The 21,182-nt window shown below is 43.0% G+C and overlaps 1 protein-coding gene across 1 annotated transcript in view; it reads left to right on the forward strand.

Moving 5' to 3' along the window:
• Window positions 1-3,092: 3,092 nt before the first annotated feature.
• Window positions 3,093-21,182, forward strand: part of Cadm1 (cell adhesion molecule 1) — a 326,654-nt gene continuing 308,564 nt past the window's right edge. Inside the window, 2 exon segments of the mRNA XM_027412060.2 lie at window positions 3,093-3,183; window positions 3,186-3,239. Coding sequence (XP_027267861.1) covers window positions 3,108-3,183; window positions 3,186-3,239 — 130 coding nt within the window. The 5' untranslated portion in view covers window positions 3,093-3,107.

Here is a 21,182-nt window from a genome sequence, read left to right on the forward strand (position 1 = left end):
TCTCTGGTTTCTCATTATGGAAAAAAAAAAAAAAAGAAGGAAACCAGGCTCTTGGTGCTTCTGGCAAGTTTGTTCTAACACAAGTTGCACCCAGATTGTAATTCTGATAAGTATTTCAGTTCTTTCTTGAAAAAATTAAATTCACAAAACAATTGATTATCAGTTATAAATGGCAAAAACACCATCTGGTTTTTAAAATTGGTAAAATCCATGTAGCAAGGGGGAAAATGTTGGAAGTTGTTCTTGGCGATGAGTTCTAGTCCATGGAGCAGAAAATGACGCGCTTTACTATGAGAAAGCCAGGGTAGTCATAACTTGTACTTAGCGGCTGTGGGGAATTTGATGCATTCCTCGCATGTTCCATATGTTAAATCGCTTGGCGACATCTTTGGTGTGAAAGAGCTGGGGAGGGGGGGCGGGAGAGGAGTGTGGCTAGAAGATAGAGCAACAACAAATTGCTTCATCGGTCGTTCTCAAGTCTGGCTCCTATGCAGAAGTATAGCAGGCCTCAGTTTCCATACCTGCTAAGACTGGGGGGTGACAACTTCCTCTAACCCTACATGGCAGGTAGCATTTCTGTGACTATCTCTAAATCTGTTTGCAGTCTTCTAGTGAGGTAAGTTACATAGCACTGGCATTTCCTATAGAAATGTCCCATGTTGTTCTTTGCCAACTGGAAATTTGAGTAGGTGTTCATCTGATGTGCCAAGAGAACGAAGGGAGATGAAAACACTCCACATCTTCCAATGTCCCCATACTGTGTTCCGAGTGTGGGAGGAGTAGGGCCTGGCTACATTCTCTTGGAGCCTCAGCCTCATGAGGAATGTCTTTCCTTAGGAGTCTGCTGCAATCCTGTTATTTTCAAAAATGTTTCTGGGTTGCTGGCATATTTTCACCTTATGTTAAAAATACAGCTCTCCTTTGCTTATTATTCATGCATTATGATGTGAAATTTATTCCTGCACTTAACACATATTTATTGAGGCACAGTGCAGCATAGTGGTTAGTTGTGAGGGCTCTGTCTGCAATTTGGAAATTGAGATTTTTTTTAAAGGCTGGTGTTTAATTTTTCTAACTGTGTTGAATAAAAAAGATAGACGGAGACAATAGAATCTATTCTAAAGGTTGTTTCAATTAAATAAGATTATGCACCAAAATTCCTTGATAGGGACTCAAGGACACAAGAGTAGCTGCAATATAAAGAACATTCTCCTGTGACTGGCTCTGTGCTATTGTGGCTGACATGTAGGACCTGACTTTGCAATATACACTCCATTTTCAGCATAGGTAGCCTCTAATTTTTTCATTTCTGATTTTGGTAGAAATCTGCTTTGCATCAGGTCTGATCAAGGTAGTTTACTTCTGGCGATGATAAGAACACATAGGATTTTGCAGACTGGACATTATCCCGGTGGCCGAGTGGTGTTGGTTTTCTGCCTCATGTACTGTGATTTGCCCACTGGAGCTTTCTCCACTTCTGGAGGACTGCCTGCAGTTCGTGCATTGGGGCCTGTAATTACAGAGCAGAAGATCCAGGGATGTGGAGACAGGGCAGTTTCGAAAATTAGTTTATGCATAATGGATAATATGAGGCTGCTTTAATGTGTAACTCATTTGATGGGTTGGCCGATCTTAACTTCCTATATATATTTTTGCAACATGAGGACAGAGGGCTTGGTACAGCTCTTCTTCACTATAGTTCAGATTCAGTAATTTACATTCAGTAATCTCTTGGTCATTTAGCCACAGATAATTTGTCATGGTTTGTTTTAGCTGTTGTGATATTGATATTTATTATGCAAATTGTATTTCCTACATCTTATTGTTCTGCATTCTATGAATACTTAAATTATTATAAACCTTTACACTTAATACGGCTCGTCCTTCAATTTGATGCTTGAGCAACAGAGGGTCAGAGCGCACGCGGTCTTCAAGAGGGGAAGTAAATAAGTAATTAAAAGGCAGACAAACAAGAGAGCCGGCTGCTTGGTTGAAAAGAAAGCAACGATAATTTCGGGGAGGTAGAGTGTGTCCATAGAGGCATACAAGTAGCTTCAGCAGGAGAACCTCTCCGAGACACAACTGAAGCGAGAGCACCTGTTGGTCTCTAGATGTCTTGAAAAGGACTGGAAGCGTAGCAGAGAAGGGAATTGGTTTGAGCCCTGGAGGAGGATCTCGGCTGACTCTCCCTATCCTTGCCGCACTTGGTTCCCCACATTTCCTTCCCCACAAACCTGACGGGTGGATTTTGTGTTTTTGTGTGCTTGTAATCTTAAATACATATTGCTTACATACTAAAATCTACCGAACATGGGAAGGACACTTTCAACAAGATGGGAAACCCGAGCATCCACTCCCGCCCCCCCTCCCCCCCCCCGGCCGCGATTTGATTTACCTTTCTCCAGAATCTACAGCCAAACATACTCTTGAAAATCCCGGAACCCGACTCCACGGCTTCAGTCTCCCTACTATCCCCTAGTCTACCGCTAGGATGTTGAAAGGGCTCTCCTGCTTCGACGGACGTGCAAAGCACGCATGCACTTCTCCCAGATTGTTTTGTCAATCCGGGGACCTACACTCTCCACTCCCCGGTTTCCCAAAGATCTCATTCCTTCGTGCAAGGTGAAGGAAGGAAATTTGCAAAGTGTGACTTCCACAGGTCGATGCACACGCAGTGCCCGGGCCTAGGAGCCTAGCGGTGAGACTATCCGCCGAGGCGAAAGCCGTAGACGTTCTTAATAAAGGTGCACAGAAGCTAGAGACCCGCCTCCTGGAGCCGCAGCCCCCCTCCCCCGCATCCATGCCAGGCGCCAGGCAGTACACTTTTTCCTCCACCGGGGAAGCTAAGCCGAATTTTAACGTAAACATATTTGCATAGGCCCCTCCCATCGGCCCCGCCCCTAGGTGGCGCGGGCGCGCGGCCGAACGCTAGCGCCAGGGGGCGGGGTGGGGGAGGGGGGCTAGTCCTCCGAGAGCCGTGTTGGGCTCGCGGCGTCACGATTGGTCGGACCTGACTCCGCCTTTAGCACATCTCATTAGCATCTCATTAGCTGTCCGCTCGGGCTCGGGAGGCAGCCACCGCCGCCAGTCTGAGGCAGGTGCCCGACATGGCGAGTGCTGTGCTGCCGAGCGGATCCCAGTGTGCGGCGGCAGCGGCTGTGGCGGCGGCGGCAGCGCCTCCCGGCTCCGGCTCCGGCTTCTGCTGTTGCTCCTCTCGGCTGCGGCAGTGATCCCCACAGGTAGGTTGTGGGCACCGGCGGATTGGTCCCGAAATACCCCCCCCCGGGCACCCCCAGGAGCCGTAGCTATGGAAGGGGGGACGTTTCCATGACAACCTCCCCCCACTTCCTAAATCCGAAGCGGCGGGAGCGTGGCAAGGAAAGTCGGGGTTGAGATGGAAGGGGCTGAGGGGTCGGCGCCCCTTCCCTCCTGCCCGCCGGCTGCGGATGGGAGCCCTCAGGGATGGCTGCACCCACACCTCTTCTTTCTGGCGTAGCGCGGGGTGCTGAGTGGAGTGGGCTTGGGGGCCAGGGGCTAGCGCGTGGGGGAAGGGAAGCCCTCCGAGGCGCCCCGAACCTTCCGGACCCTCCGAAACTCGCTCTTGTCCCTGGAACTTGCAGGTCCTTCTGTGTCCCCGGGCTTAGCCTTCGTCCCCTCCTCCGTTCCAGCTCTTACCCCGGATCGATTCTCCATTCCCCGAAGCTTCCTCCCCGCGGGTCCCCAGGACATCTCCACAGTCGTGTCCTCTTCCCCGCTTGCCCGCGCTCTGCAGGTCCCCCGCCCCAGAGCTGCACGCCTCTCGTGTTTCCCTCCAGCCGAACGCAGCCCCTCGGCCCCCTCCGCTGGGCTGCGGGTCGGCTTGGCTGGGATCCAGGCAGGGAAAGTTCCCGGCTCGGGGACGGCCGCTCGTCGCCGCGGCTGCCGAAGGGGCTCCTGGTGCCTTCAGCGGGTCCGCGCCACGAAGGCCTCTGCCGCGAGTGAGGATCCGGGATTTCCCGGCTGCGCGTCCTTCGGGCAAGCGGCCGGCAGGTGGTGGCGGGGGCGTTCGCGGCCTCTGCGGTCAGGCGCTCGCCCTGCGGGCCTCGGGGCGCTCCCCGCGTGGCAGGCCGTCTTGAGAATCTACCCGGGTGGCGGCTTTGCGAGCGCCGCGCCTTCCCTGAAGACGCCGAGCGCTTGGCAGGAGCCCCGCGTGTGGCTGCCCCTGTGCCGGGCGCGTTGGCGCGGTTGGGAAAGAAGAGGGCAGTGTTTGCATTTGCTAACAAAAGGGAGCCGGAGCTCTTCCCCATCGGAGAGGCCGGCCGCGCTGCGCCCGCCTTCCCGCCACCTCGCCGCTCTCGCCAGCCGCGCGGCGTCCCTGTGCTGCTGTGCCGCCTGCCGCTGGCTCCAGGCGGCCGGCGGGACCGAGCGGCTCGGGGCGGTGGCGAGCGGGCGGCTGTGCGCGATGGGATGCGCTTGGGTTCTGAGCCTCTAAAACCCCTCCTTGCAGCTCCGAGCTGCAGGACCTGGGAGCAACAAGTGGTGGAGGACGTCGCGAGCTCAGCCCCCACCTGCGGAGCCCCCAGCCCGGGAGGATGCAGCCCTGGGGCCAGCGTGCGGTTCCGGGGGCGCCTTTCTGCTTGGGTTGTGTCTTTTGTTTACACGCTAGAGGACACATAGTTATGTAAACACCGCAGGAGACACGCTGTTGGATTTGGGGGATGCTTAGGAGTGCTAGCTTAAGATTTAGGGGATGCCAGTTTGGTTGATCTACCCCCCCCCCCAAAAAAAATGAAACAGGCTTGCGAAGGAGCTCGTTTTGGAGAACCCATTGAGTCTCTAAGGGTGGGAGCCTGGCAGCACCTTCCATTCCAGCTTGAGATTTTTGTCTTACATACTACGGTCTGTCTCCGGATGTTTATATGTTTTTCTTCTGTGAATTCTTAATTTATGAGTTACGCGATAATTAGGTTTAGCCGAAGCCCGTGTGGTTACAACTTAATTTCTGGTGATGCCACTGACTGGAAGGGTTCGATAGAGTGTTCCCGAAAGAGATTCCTCGTGCTGCATTGTAAAAAGCGCCACTGTCAGTTAAACGTGAGCGTGAGTAAAGGCTGGGTAACTGGCGCATTACAGAGGCAACAATAGACTTGTATTGGCTGCAGAAGGAAGGGTGGGGGTGGGAAGCGCTGGCCTGGGATATTGCCTTTCGACTAAAAATGGGAGCCATGCAATGCCACTAAACATGCAGAGAAGGATTAGATTTTGTCTCCCCTGTCAGGCCTGCTCATTGAAGGCATCGGGTAGTAACGGCAGTACTATATTTGTACTATCTCAGTGAGAAGTTGGCCTTCCCCGCGAGGGATGTGTGCTGACTTAGAAAGGAACGGTCTGGAACTCAACCGTGCATGTCAAAGCTACAGGAGAATTCTGTTGCCAGTTACCATGGAAGCAGCTTCTTGCTCTTGTGTACATCCCTGTTTGTACGCCGCTTATCAGATTGTGTTCAAATTAGAAAGTAATTGGGTTTGATTTGTAGTGAAGGGGAGAGATGACTGTCTTTAATTTTTGAATACTGTGTGTGTGTGTGTGTGTGTGTGTGTGTGTGTGTGTGTGTGTGTGTACACTTTGAGAGATGGTCTTGGCCAAGCCCTACATTCCATACTGCAGGGGTCAATTTCAGGTAGACACTGAAATACTTCTTTTCCTCATATGCTAAGTTAAAGCTTTCTCAGGGGCATCTGCTTCTCATGCCCCGGTTTAAAAAAACCTGTTGGTGCTACCTTCTAACTTCATTAGGCTTGTTTCATTCCCATCCTTTCTGAGAAAGCCAAGTCCCGGTATTGTGTACTGGTTTCTGGCAATGTTTGCCTCTGTAACTGAAGCCATCCTGCCTGCCACCCACCCTTACACCCATCCCAGAGAAAATCTACTCCCATCTCTCCTGTAGTGTTTGGATGAAACAGACCTGTATGAAATGCAGCCATAATTGGATCGCCTATACATGTGTTAATCACTCCTGTCATATTTAAGGTGCAGACATGCTGCTGTTTGGAATCCTGAAGGAACCTGCAGTAGATCACCCCACTCTTACCCTTTTCAGGATTAGAGACAATGGTTGATGGGTAGGGGATTTGTGGGGGTGGCAGTTAGTCCCGGTTTGCTCTATCCGGTTGGGACTTTGTTGGAGCTCAGTTGGAGCTTGCATACCAGGGACAGAGACTTTGCAAAAGTGACACCCTGCTATTGTTGACTTTCCGTGCATCAAATTGAATAGTCACAGGGGGGACTTGCACTTGCCTGTGATAGCTTCGATAAAATATCCCTCATTAATGCCACTTTATATTTACAGTGTGTCACTGGAGACGCACAAGGCTTCATTTAGTGACTTGTGTGACGAGACAAGCTTGCATTATTTGCCCGGGACATTTTGGAGGAACAAGAGACCCATTGAGCAATCTTTTGAAATGAACAAATACGAAAAAGGGGGGAATAAAAGAGCAGGCAGTTCTCCGGAACAAAGAGCTTTATTCATATGGATGTTGTACATGCTTTATCCAGTTTTCCCCAGTGGCTCTTCTGGTAAAGGGGAGTGGGACAGGGAAGGTGATAACATGCTGGGCACTCTGGCTTCCTCTTTTACTTCCTGACTTCCTATTCTTATTGGAGTTGGTTCCCTACTCACTCCTGCTTCTCAATCTCCACTCCCTCCAACCCTCCACCCCCCAACATAACAGCTTCTCAGATTTCAAAGGAGATTTTGAAATCTTTTCTGCCATAGTTGGTTCTCATCGGAAGAAACAGGTAGCTAGCTACCTGTTGACGACAACATTGGACAGCGTACTGGGTGAAGGGAAACAGATGTGCCTTTTCTATGACATGTGTCAAGACAGTGAATGTCAGAATGGTAGGTAAGATGTCTTGCAATTATCGTTAGCCTCATTGTGTTTATTTTTTTAAGGATGCTGTTAAAATTAACATCCCAATTTAAAAAAAATCATTATTATTTGTCTTCTTGGATTTTATTTTTAAACTTTATCCCATACCTGGTACATTTCAGCTTCATACATGATTTTTTTTTTCTTTTTAATTCTTCAGCCTCTATTGTTAAGTGATTTTATTTTCTTTAACATTGATAGTACTACTATGAAGATCAATGCTGTGAGACTCATTTTTATTGGGTCTGTGGATGTGCTATTTTAAAGCTAATTGGCCACATAGAATTTGTATTTAGTTTTTTAATGTTTGGATTGAATGATTTTGTGTGTGTGTGTGTGTGTGTGTGTGTGTGTGTGTGTGTGTGTGTGTGTGTGTTTCACAAAAGGGTCATTTTTATGTGAGGGTATTTCTTTGAAGGGGCCGAACTAATTGATACTGTGGTTTGAATGGAAATTGACCACATATGAAGCAAATTAAAAAAAAAAAAAAGAAATCCAAAGGATTAACATGCTGTATATCTTTCTTTGGAAGAATGCTACTGACCATTATACTGGGCATTTTTAACAGAAAATCCAGCATAGAAAGGAGAAATCACACAGCGACATCTGTTGCAGAACTGAAAATTTGCTGCATTGAGATGGAAGCAATTAGCCCCGTGTAACCACCTAATAGTATCAGGGAATGTGTACTGACACAAATATGAACACAGGCAAATATACATTTGCACACACACACACATTGTACAGAAGCTCACATATTCAAATTAAACTACTAGAAAATGTAACACTGGAGTGCCGAAGTGCTTTACAAACTGTTGGAGATTCTCATGACTATAGAACTGTTGAAAAGGAAAGATAATAGCAGTCTTCTTAAGAAATAACCATTGTTTTTAGGCGAGGCTGCTGAAGCTCAGCTGAATTGAGGCTGAGTTTAGCTGTACATCTTGGATGGGGACAGGTCCCTTGATGTCCAGCCAGTGGACCTTCTGTTCTTCTTCCTGGCAGGGATGCCCAGACAGAGATACAGATCATGGGAGGATACTACTTTGGCTAAAACTATTTTGTATTCTGAAGGCAGCGAGATTAATTGTTTGCTCTAGGTAATAAACCTATGGATCAGAAGGAGTGACCTCCGGGAAGAAAGGACCAGCTCTTGGTACCTTTGCCTTGGTGTTGACAAATGATTCTGCAACCTCTGGACTTTATTTGGCAGCCACTATGTGAATGTCGTCCAAAGTGCCTTCGTATGGGAGACCGCCGGGTTGTGTTGTTATAATAAGTCACAGGCGAAAAGCTAAGCTTCGGGAAGCTCATGTTTTGGTTTTTAAAAATTTCATTTGTCTTTTCTGAAGTCTAGAACAAGAGCCTACCTTGGTTTTCTTTGCAGGTTCTCCTTTGTTATTTGCACAGAAAATGCTAAAGGGAAAATTTTCTTTTCCTTAAAGGGAAACTTTTTTTATTATGACTTTCATATTGGCTTTATTTTCTCTCCCCCACACCCAACTTGGTTACAGAAAATTTCAAATATACACAAAAGCAGAAAGGATGCTCTACTAAATTCTGCATGAAATCACCCGGTCTCAATAGTTACCCACCCTTACACGCCTGTCTCCTCTGCTTTCTACTCCTCCCAGATTATTTTAAATAAATCCTGGACATCCTATAATTTTTTCACAGTCACTTCAGAATGAATCTCTAAGATACAGCCTTCTTTCCCCACTCATAATTACAGTATCGTTATCTGAATTACACAGATTCTCAACTGGATATCCAGAATCTTGCTTTCTGCTCTTGCCTTTCGGGGAAAGACAGAATGAAGGGTTGTCTCAGTGGGTAATGGTCAAGCAGAAATTTGAGAATCAGAAAGATGACTGTTGTGCTCAGGAGATCTTTCCTGTGGTTAAGTTTATTTTGAGCGAGGTTTTGTTTGGATCAGACAAGATGAGTTTTATGATGGTGTAAATATGGTTGTGTAAATATGCAGTAATTGTGGCTAATCCCTCCACTGTGGCCTGTACCCTTGGCAAAACTGGCCATTTCCAGTTGTTCCCATAATGAATACCCACCATCTGCAGACTGTTGTAGGACAAGCTTATTTTAGTTTGATGGCTATGAGATACTCCATTCACATACACAGAGGCACAGAAAGATGGGCACTATTTTTCTTTTTTCCTTTCTCTCTCTCTCTCTCTCTCTCTCTCTCTCTCTCTCTCTCTCGCACCTCCTAGTTCTTTTTGGTACAAATGCCATTGCATTTTGTGCATATATTGCTTAAAAATGTCTTTTTCCACTTCTAACTGGTATTGATTTCAGTCACTGAAATGATGAAAATGTCTTCTTCGGTGGCATGAGAAGCCACACTGCGTACTGTGAGTACTATGGTGTTATTTTTGCAAGTTGGTGTTGAGGCGTTATAGGGAAGAGAAAAGGTTACTAGCTTTATTTCCCAATATTTGCCCCCACTAATTTAAAATATGATTTTAACATTTCAGCTGGAAATGTTGGATAGCCTTAGTGTTCATTTCTGAAATTCTTTTTCTTTTTACCTCCTGAAAATAAATTTCCATTTTCTAAAGTCTGTGACATGTGAGATTGCCCATTCTCTCTCTTCCCCTCCCTCCCTAAATCCCTTTCTTTTTGATCAAAACATATTTAATATTTTTTATGTGTATGAGTGGTTTGCTTTCATGTGTGCCACATTCGCCAAGTGTGTGCCTGGTGCCTACTGAAGTCAGAAGTGGGCATCAGATACCCTGGAACTGGGGTTATGGATGGTTGTGAGCTGCCATGTAGGTGCTGGGAACCCAACCCAGGTCCTCTGCAAGAGCAACAGTGCTCTTAACCTTTGACCCATCTCTTCAGCCCCTTCATTTTTGAAGGTTTTATTTAATGCAGATGCAAATCTGAAGCCTTTTGTTGTTCCCAGCTGAACAAGAAATTACATATGAGGTGACATTTAAGGGTCTGAGTGGGCCTGGCCAGGGGAAAAAAACCCCTCCTGGGTTGGCCACTGGTCAAGAAAATGCATGAAAGAATTTGTACATCCAGTACTTGGGGAATTTCACCAAAATGGGGTGGGGGGAGACTTTGTCTGGAAGCCATCAATGAAGGAAGGAACCCACTGGAATGTTTGTAATCATAAGTGATACCTCCTTGTGGAGTTTCAGAAGCCACAGTTTCTTTTTCAGAGATTTAAATTACAGGCTCCAACCAGCAGCTGCCATAGGGGGTTAATGAACACTTTTTCTTTTTTTTTCTTTGAAGGTCTTCCAGTGCTTGTCCTGCAAAGCCTTGGTGCAGTTGTCCATGGACTAGGGATAGACAAAAGGGAGTTCTAGGTATTTGTATGGCTAAAATGATGTATGTCTGTGATGGTTATGCAAAAGAGAAGCTCAGTGTTAAGTTGCCAAAAGCAGGTGCCAAGACAACTTGTTCGTGACAAGTGGGGGTCTTGACTAAAGAGATTACCTTAAGGAAGGGAATTTTTAAAAAAAAATCTATTAGATGCTGTACTGGAATCTACTTACTTAACCCAATATTTTGATCTACCTTATGGTGGGGATTTAAAAAAAAATCTCTTATTAGATGTTGTACTGGAATCTAGTTACTTAACCCAATATTTTGATCTAGGTATTTCAGAGATGTTAAGTAAGCTTGAAGTAAGTGCTGTGAAATATATTTAAGTGGTACTCAGAGTTTGAAGCTGGTGTTCCAGTGAGCATGGACTTCTGTAGATGCCTAGAATAAGTGTCTTGCTCTTGGCAGAGTTCTTTGGGAAGGTAGACTGTCTAATTCCTCCTCAGCTCTCTAGCATAAGACAGCACCATCAAATTAGAATTAAGTTATGCCATCCCTGGAGAGATGAGGCACTGAAAACAAAGAGCAACTCCCCAATCTCTCTTATTGTCCGAACTGTGTCTTACATGGCTGGGATAGCATTCCTAAAATGGACCTTTTCATTATTCTGCCACTGATAGCAGCTTTCTTCAAAGCCTTTTCATTATTGGGAACAATGCTACTATTACCCTAGCCCCCAAGTTCCTGAATTTACAGCCCTCTTTCCCCTTTTTTTTACCCCTTTCATTATTACTATTGTCATTTGAAACAGGATCTTGTGATTCCAAGCCTTGCTTAAGATCTTGCTATGGAGTCAGGGATGACCTTGAACTTTTGATCTAGCTGCTTTTGTCTGCTGAGTATTAGGGTTACAAGTGTCTGTCAACCATACCCAGCTTATGTGGCTCTAGAGATTGAACTGTGCTGCAGAAGGAACCTAGGGCATTGACGCAGACATTTTACTGACTAAGCTAATTTCCTTAAATTGAAATTAAATGGGCCACATCTAGAAACTTAGTGGCCATGTGCTGTGTTTTCTCAGAAACTACCTAGCCACTCTCCTCTCCGAATACTGATTGTCTCTGCTACTCAGAGGCAGCTCAAGGCCGTCTGCTGCAGTTCTAATTCCTTTCAGGACAGGATGGTGGAGCTTCCCTTGCAGAAACTTAATGTCAAATTCTTGTTTCTTGCTTCAAATTCAATCTCCGTACTGTTTTGTCTTTAGGTGGTTCCTTCCTCGATTGCTCTCTCATTTCCTCTCTAATTGCCCTCATTTCTTATTACTTTTCAGCCCAATCCTGATGGGACTGGAAGACTGATGATTCTGCATTGAAACTGAGGAAGAAAGTGGTTGTGCCTATCAGCCTTCATCTGGTTTCTGTGGCATAAAAGGATTCTGCTTCTACTTTAACTGTCTGTCTTGGCTCATAGGTGAAGGATGGCTGGCTCTCTTCATCTCCTTTGAGAATAGACACCTTTTCTTTTTGTCTTTCATTTTAAGCAACCTGTACTTTAAAGCAGGCCTCCATGCTGGCCTTTCTTTTTCTGCCTTATCGTGTGTGTGTGTGTGTGTGTGTGTGTGTGTGTGTGTGTGTGTGTGTATGTTTCTTTATGCCAGTTAGTGACTGGGATGAAAGTTGTCATTATTGTGACCATAATTTTCATGGAATGTTTAAATTTCAGAATATTGAAAATATACTGTGGCTGTTTGATAGAATCTGTTTGAATATTTTGCTTCACTCTAGCCTAAAACAGTGGTGTGAATGACTTAAATTATAGTCTGTCAGAATAATACTTTCAGCCCTAAGTGAAGTTCTTTCAAAGGAGGACTGTTTCTCAAGGGTGATAAAGCAAAATCAAAGGACCTCGTGTGGAGCTACTGGTGTGGTAAGAGATCAGCCACTGTGAAGGTGATCCGGGAAATGCCACCTTGCAGATGGCATCTTGATGCTTATATCTGGTGCATGTAGTTAACCATGAAAAAGCTACCCAAGAATTCTCCTAATCCTGGGCCTCTGTGGGCTACTGTGGGAACAGAGCTGCTTACCTCAACACAGTCATGCCAGCTTTACAATTTTGTGGCAGCTCTAGTTGCTTTTTGGTAGGTAATGTAAAGGACAGATTATCATTGGCTCAATAAACAGCAACGTGGAGTCCTTGTTTCTTCATGTCACTGATGAACTTGCTGTCTTAGGGCTTCTTTCAGAGGATCTGGTATTACCATCTGCCATCCTCCTTGCCTTCACTTTTCCTTGTCTGGTAGAGTTCTTGCTGGTATACCAAGGTTAGCACTGGGATAACACAGTAGTGCAACATTTCATTGTCTTCTGATGGTCTGGGACAGTGTTGAGGAATGGGTCTAGGAGCAGATTGTGTTTGTCTGTTTGACTCTTTGCAGCATTTGCCCATGTCGAAACAAGCTGCCCAGTCATTCTTGCAAATCATCAGCCTCATTCTTCTGATAGAATCGGAGCATCGCCTCATTTCTCTTGCAGAAACCCTTATTTAAACAATGAAAACTTTAACGATACAAAGAAAAAAAAAACCAAGTTAATTTAGTACTAAATTACTGCTCAAATGGTTTTATCTCTTAAAAGGTTCAAGTAGAGATTAGCTTAAATGACACCCACTTTCACTTTTGCTTGTGCCTATCTTGTGAGCAAGCATCCTTGTGAAAAGTCCCCTGCTCCTTGTCTCCAGCTTTGTTAGCAATCACAAGAATGTTAGCTGATTTTTCACTGCTTGGTCCTGGAGCAGATCTCTCCATCCCTGGTCTAGGTTGGCAAGTGGAAACCTTGCTTTAGGTTCCATAGCAAGATCATGAAGAACAGCAAAGCAGCCTGCCTTACAGAATGATAACAGTTGAAGCAGAACACACACAGGGACATGTTTGTGCTGGGAATATCCATTGTCTGTCCATCTCTTTATTAAAATATCTACCTAGTGGTGGTGGGTAATGACTAATAATACATATTCATTTGTAAATCCCTTACATGTTAGGCAATATTGAAAAATTATGTTGAAAGGATTAGTTCAAGATGTTCTCAGTCTGCTTTGAGGGGATGTGGAAGAATAAAGTGAGTGGAATCATGTAACATCAGAGAAACAGGGTGATTATAATCTAATTACCAGGCTTTTAAACACAGACTATTATTTTAATCAACCTTTTATATTGTATTTGCTATATTGAGTAAAGACAGGGTACTGCTAGCCCACAAGACTAGAATGAGGTAGAAAAGTGAACATTTGATTTATGAAAATGGCTAATCAGTGAGTATCTACTTTCATGTCAGGGAACTGTTGGGCATATTTCTGATGTCCGAAAAGGTAGTTATATGTGTTCTTTTTTCCCCCCTTTTCCCACCAGTTATTTTGGGAAAATTTCAAAATCACAGGGAACTTGAGAGTACACTGACAATGCATATTTATATCTACCTTACCTAGAGCCATCAACTGTTAAGATTTTGCCCATTTGTGTTATTGCCATCTCCTTAAACAATATATAAACATACATTCACAACTTTTCTTTTTCTGAATCCCAGGAAAATGAGTAGTAGGCATGATATCTGACTCTTGAACATTCATCATGGAATTCCTGAAGATAAGATTAATTTCCCGTGTGGTCTCAGAAATGTTACTACTGTGCATTTAATATAACTCTACTATTGCCTAGTATCTAGGTCATATTCAGATTTGTCCAATTGGCCCTTCAACGTTGTTTTATACTTCCCAGTACAGATCTTGAAGCATCAGCAAACACACCCAGGATTCGGTTTTGATGTCTCAGGAATCTAGAACCGTTTCCCTCCTATCCACCCTCTTCCCCTGTATTTCTCTTTTGTGGTGCTCAGGATCACCCTAGGGTTTCCTGCCTGCTAGAGTAATAATCTGTAACTAGGATGCACCTCTCACCCCGTTAAAAGGATTTTTTAAAAAGAGGAGTCTTTCATGGCCCTAGCATTTTAAATCCACACACACTGTTTACTAGAATGTTTTATGGTTGTACAGATTATCTGATCCTTCCTCCCTACTTTGGCTCAGATCAAGCATCTTTGGTGAGAAATACTGGATAAGTGAACTGATACTGTCATCTTGTAGCTTCTTGTCAATTTCCCCCTAGATCCTGGTTAAACTAATCACTTAGTTTAGGTAGATCACATATTTCTCTACTGTTGCCCCTTTATAATGAATAAAGAAGTCTAGGGTAGTTTTGAGAGTGCTGATCCTGTTCTCTTAGAGCACTTTTTGAGTAAATGGGCCAATAGCACTAATAAATGTCTTCGTCAACTATCATACTGGTGCTTACAAAGCTGGTGGTTTCCAATTCTGTGATTCCCATAGTAGGTGGAGGTTTTCCTGTGTAAAAAAAAGCTTGTTTCTTTTCTCCCCATCCCTTTTTTTTGTGAATTTAAAAAATAAGAACTCAGTGTGATTTGACAATGGCTTGTTACCATCAAAGTTGACCCATTGAGATCCGATTCGAACTCTTTTGTCTCATTTTGATGTAGCCTTGCTAGTTAAACATTTTTAATTACATTTATTTTGTGAATGTGTATACATGTGTCTGTGTGTACATGTGCATGCTCTAAAACATATGTGTATACATACTAGAGGACAACTTGGAGGAATTAGTTATTTTCTTCCACTGGCTGGTCCTGGAGATTGAACTCATGTCATCAAGGACCTTTACTCCCTGAGCCATCTTGCTGGCCCAGTCTTCCAAGTATTTTCTCGATTTATGTCACACGATATATAAGCTTACCTTGAGTGATTCCCACCCCTGACCTGGATTTAGCTATTTCTCCAAGGAGTCCTGTTTGCTTTTGTGGAGAAATGTTCAGTAAATGGAAGAGAGTTGTACTCAATGGATTTGTGCTGTCCTTGTTTCTAGACTTTTCCATTGAACAGAACTTGGTAGGACTTGGCACCCCACCCCCCACATGCACTACATTCATCCCCTGCCTATCCTGTATTTTTAAGTTTGTTAAGTCATGATGTGTAACACCGATGCCTTGTTTGCCAGCCTGATATCCACGTTATTTTTCTCTATTTCCCATTTCTTACTTGTATCTTTTGCACCAGGTGAAAACCCTGGGTTCCAGCTGTATCTTATAATTAGTATGGAGCGGTTTTGAAATTATGTCATCAGACAATAATTTTACCAAGTAAATCTAAGATTTTCCCCTCTTTTCTTTTTATCATTAAAAGGATCCTACTTTTCATGATGGTGTTGGCACATGCCCTTAATCCCAGTACTTGGGAGGCAGAGGTAGGTGATCTCTGAGTTTAAGGCCAACCTGGTCTACAGAATTAGTTCCAGGACAGCCAGGACTACACCCTACACAGAGAAACACTGTCTTAACAGCCCTTCACCAAAAAACAAAAACAAAAACAAACCCCAACAAACAAACAAAAAACCAAAACAATACTACTTATGTAGACAAAATATATGGTGTTAAGTTTGAGCCTGAATGTGCTCACTCTGTCTCTCTGTCTCTCTGTATGTGCTTGAGAGAGAGAAATTTTGCAGATATTATATTTTTAAGTACCTAAATTAGCCACATGGCTCAAAAAAAAAAAAAATCCCCTACTTTTTTCTGCTCCATTAAAGACAAAACAACCTTCCTTTGGTAGCATTTTTTTTTTCATTTCATTTGTATTCTGCTTCCTATTTTTTAAAATAGGTAATGGTACTCTTTTTTTTTTTTTTTAATTTGTGTTATCACATCCCTGTGTTCTTTTTATTTGATCAACGCTGGCTGCTTCCCATTTATTTAAATGGTATCCTCATCATTCAGCTTTGTTTTAGAAACCAATTTTTCTGTCATCTTCAAATGTATTGCTGCTACTTTCTTTCAAACTTTGTGGGATTCTGTATATATTTTTAATTTTCCAATGTCTTTGAACAAGGGCTGCTTTTTTGTACCACTATAATGTGTATCTGATATTGATTGAAAAGTAAGAAAGATTTCTAGACCTACAATCTTGCTAGCCTGATGTTTGATTGTGTTTTTCTTTGCTTTTGATTAGTCTTTTTAAAGATTCTTCTCCCCATCTAATAAGTTGGATAATTATAGCTCAAGCTCTAACTCTTCCTACTTTTTACTATTTTTCTTTTAAACAGGGTGGACTGGCCTTGAACTCATGATCCTTCTGCCTCTGTGCCCTAAGTACTGGGATTCAAGGTGTACACCACCATACCCAGCTCTACAAAAAAAAAAAAAAAAAAAAGTAGAAAGTAGTATAACTTACTCTAAGGTGTACAACCAAGATGCCTTTTGTATTTAAATCTCAGACAATGTTAAAAAACAAGAACAAAGAACCTGCTTATTGTATATCTCCATTAGAGTGTTCCACAGTCATCCCAGACAATAGGAAGCAAGAATGGCAGCTATGACTTCCTGTCGGTATTCATGAGCTTATTTGTTCTCACTGTCACCCTGCAAGTACTTACTACTACTGATTTCTTTTACAGGTAGGAACTGGGAAGAGGAGGAGGAGGAGGGAAGAAACACAAATAGCAAATAACAGAAACAACACAAAACAGATCAGTCTTCCAATCTATAAATTTAAACATACAACTCTGTGGTTTCAAACCATCATGTCTACAAATGAGCCTAATGTGCATGACCCCCGTCTCCATCCCTTTCCCCTCACCCCACCAATTCCTTCCTCTACCCTGAATGTTCCTGGTGAAATGTCTTGCTATCCACCCTGGAGTTTGGTTGGGTGTGGTCTCAGTACTACTGCATTCTTCACCATCTTCTCTTCTAATAGTTAATAGGTCCCTCTTGTCTTCATTCTGCAGATGAGGAAAGTAGATTTAGTTGGTATAACAGCTCCTTAATTGATGCATTTACTTCTAGCCCTATCCCTTGTAATGCATCTTTAATACAGTTTCTGGATGATCTTTCTGAAATACACATTAGATTGTCACTTTTGAGTTTAAGATCCTTAAATGTGTTCTTGGTACTTTTAAGGCAAGGCTTACTCATTCTGCATGGCCTTTGGAGTCTTTTATCACCTACCATCAGGCTTCCTCTACTCTCATCTCCTCCCAACCCTCCACACTTTTGGACTACAGAAGTAAATGCATCTCATTGACCCAAAGGCTCTCTTGCCTCCTCCCTACCTGATGTGTATCACCAGCCTCTGTGGCTGACTCTTGTTAGCTGAGTACTGACTCTTGAAGGAAATTTCCCTGATCACCCAGCTTGGTTAGGTTGTATTTTGTTGTTCCCCTTTGTACTTTGCTCAGGGATTTTCCTGACTTAACTTGTTCCTTCCCATCAAACATCCTTCATGGACTCCAGTCTCCAGTATGTACTTGGGGCATGTTTGTTTTTCTACAGCTTCTTTCTATGGAGAGAAATGTCTCATTCCTTTCTCAGCCTCAGGTTAGCAAATTTAAATTATGTACAGAATGGCCTAAGTCTGCTGTTTCTTTTTTCAGGTCTTATGTAATTTCTAGGCAGGGAGATTATAATATTGTCCTTGAAAATTATTGCAGTTTCTATGACCATTCCATGACATTTGACATTTTCTTTTTTACATGTTGACATGTATCCATGTGTTGTGGATGGGCATGTGTCCATGTGTCTTGAACAGAGGGGTGATTCCTCAACAGTATTGAACCCAAAGGCCTGTGCATAACACACCACATGCTCAATGAGTTGAACCAATAAATGAATATTAGGTGCCCATTACAACTTTTCTAACTCTTTCCGTATATACATGAACAAGGGACACAATGACACTAGTTCAGGCTTGAAGGGCAACTTGAAAATGAACCAGTCCAAAGTGTGCTTATTTATTTGCCAGCTTCCTGTTATAGTGTTGAATTTTCAATATGTATGTGTCTTGTCATTTATCACTTGTGAAATTCTCTTAGTTGGGATTTATAATTTGTACCAGGTTTACTATTTATAGATTTAGAGGTTGTCCTATCTCCAGCTTTTAGGGCTCTGAGTCTCACAAGAGTTTGATTTTTCTCTCCTAATGGATGAAGAGCTGTAGAATGTTTGACCATTTCAAAGCTTGAAGGACTAGCTTCTGGTGTTTGCTCATACTTGTTGGGCAATCACTGGAGAGATTTAGACTGCCGGCCTAGATAAGAGACTCTCTTCCCATTTATTTAGTCACTCCACAGTCCTGGGATAGCTGGACTTTGAGTCATTGCTGAGGTTATAACGGCAAAACCAAGAGACTTATCTTGGAGGTCATCTCCTCCTCTTGTCGGCTTTCAGGAGAATCTTGTCTTAAAAACGAGATATGTTCTCAAAAGAGGTGGTGAACATAGGGAAATTTAAACCTCAGGGTAACAATTTTCCCTGTACTGTAATAAAGATGTATGTGGAGTCAGTGGCTGCAGAATCAAAAAATAGATCACCGTAATCGGATCACACATGAGAAATGGCTTGTTGCTGTGCTTAAAAACATGGGCAAGGCAGGACTTTTTTTCTGGGGCTGTTTCCACTCTTTGCGACTACATCGTTGGTAGGAATTAAGACTGAGATAAAATGAAGCTTATAAAGTTAATTGCCTACTACTGGTCGCATTTTAAACAGATTTCCTCTTAGTCATCATGGAAGATTCGAGAATCTGTGTGCAGGAAGAGTGCTTTCTGACATTACCTTGTAATTCAGGAGAAGTTTGGAGTTTAGTCTTTGCCTTGAGTGTAGAGGTGGAACCACTCTAACGGTAGTTTATTGCTGTAATATTTTTTAAGTATATTTGTAACACTGATGTACTGTGACCTTGTGAAGGTGTTGGAGAGCAGGGGGTGGACAGCCCTCTTTCTCACTGTCAGAAGTGATGCCTTCTCACTACCTCAGCAGGCTGGGGAGGGAGGACTTGTTTTTTATGGCTTCTTTGTCCAGCACTGTCGTCATAGTCACAGCTATCCATTGAGAATCCTCTTCCCCTGCCTGAGGCTTCTGTCCAGCCAGCCTGGGCTGTGTCTGCTGCTTTAAGTACTTTGAGTGATGGGGATCGTAGTGTTTTATGGATGCTTCTCCTTGTAGCTCTGTATGTTACACAGCTTGTGTTGCTTGACATTGTGAGTGGATTACACAATGAGCTGAGGTTTGGAGAGGAATGACAATTTCCCTTTATTTCTGCCACGTGCCAAGTTCCCCTTCTTGGTAGATTTTTTTTTTTTCAGTGACTGCCCTTTTGAGACATCTTTTTAAGTTGAAGGCATTAAACCTTTTTTTTTTTTCTTACCATAATTCTTCAAAGAGATATCCTTATCAGTGTGACCTACTGTCTAGTTAATAATGATTTGATGGCAATATCCAAGAAAAATTATACCTTTGTAATACAAATTTGGCCAGTGTATTAATGTATAGTATATGGCTGAAATTACCCAAGAAGAAAAGATGAGTTAATCAGTTTCTTCTGGAATTGGGTGGTGAATGCTTCAAGTATCCTATTTAAAACAATTGCATCTAGATCCTGTCTGCAGGATTGCTTATTCCATTATTCTGGTCATTTGCATGAAAACACATTGATGATTCTTTAAGTAACATAATTGGTTCACTTTTCTTTTCATCCAGGATTGTTATTCCTCAAGTGTTCTCATCCATTCATGCAGGAGCGTGAATCAATTGAAAAACTTTGAGTTTTAGACTAACATAGTAACAGACTTTTCCTCACTTGTTTTTAGCCAAAAATTATCTCCCATTTTTATATTAATTTACCTGTGGTTATATCTCTTATCTTCACTTCATAAGGTGAGTGCATACCGAGATATATTTTAATAGAATATTTTCCAGGATTTTAGCCTTTTTAAAAATGAGGTTATCACCTTCAAGATTTTGACCTGAACTTTCCATGAACTAAAGGAGCATGTAGAGGAGGGGGAAGTAATATTATATACTTTTAATAGAACAACTGATTAAAGCTAAATTCCCCTTTTAACATTTATCTGGTTCTGGCACTCAAAGCATGAGGAAACCCCCCCCCTTTTCTGTATCTGCTCCACCTGCAAGGTGCTTTTTGGAAAAAGTACTTTGCTTTTTTTCCCCTTATTTGTCTTGTTTCTTTCTTTTCTTCTTCTTTTTCTAAAGTTTTGTGCAAGTGGTTCAAACAAAAAGATTCCTTCACATTCAAAACATCAGGCCAGAGAGGAGAAAGCTCTATGTACTGGCAATCATGAGGGCTGAGGCTATCGTCATAGGCAGTGATGTAGAGTGCTTATCTATCTGACATTTCCTCTTTTCCTATTTGCTTTGGGATCCCACAAGATGTGGCTGTGGCCACAGCAGAGAATGGGAAGAGTTGAGATTTTTCCATCACTTTCATGCCTGTCTTCCCTTCAAGAGAGAACTAGCAGGGAATGGGAGTATCTTAAAGGCTTTCCATTGAAATGAAGTTCTAAAAAAAGCAGGACAGATTTCTACTAAGAGATGGTGATCAGAGATATTCCAGTTTGAGGAGGACCATATGACTAAAGGCTTATTGGTAGACAACCAGAAGTGACTAGTGGGAAGTGGAATTAACAAGAGATAAGGTAGGGTGTGGAAAACCATGGTGTTTGAGTTTAGATTAAATTTTAAGCCATTTGGAGCTAATGAAAGCTTTTTGAATAGTGAATTAAAAACAAGCTTGGTTTGGGATGTGGATCTGAGAGTGATTAGAAATTGCAAGCTTTGATGAGACTTAGAACACTAGGTTGGGGAATAATAGTTCAGATCCTAATGAAGACTTGAAGAAGTGTAGTGTTAGAAGAATGGAGGCAGAACTGACTGGGGTTTGGTGGCTGACTGGAAAATGGGAATTGAGGGAAAAGAATGAAAAAACGAAGACGGACTGTGATTTTGAGTTTTAGTGACTAGAGAAATGGCTGTTCCAATTAAGATATAAAAAAATGTCTGTGGTAAAGTTAGTAAGCTTGACTTGAACACGTTATGTTAGCCATTATTGACATGT

Source organism: Cricetulus griseus, chromosome 4 (assembly GCF_003668045.3).
Source record: "Cricetulus griseus strain 17A/GY chromosome 4, alternate assembly CriGri-PICRH-1.0, whole genome shotgun sequence".
In the NCBI taxonomy this organism is placed as follows: Eukaryota; Metazoa; Chordata; class Mammalia; order Rodentia; family Cricetidae; genus Cricetulus; species Cricetulus griseus.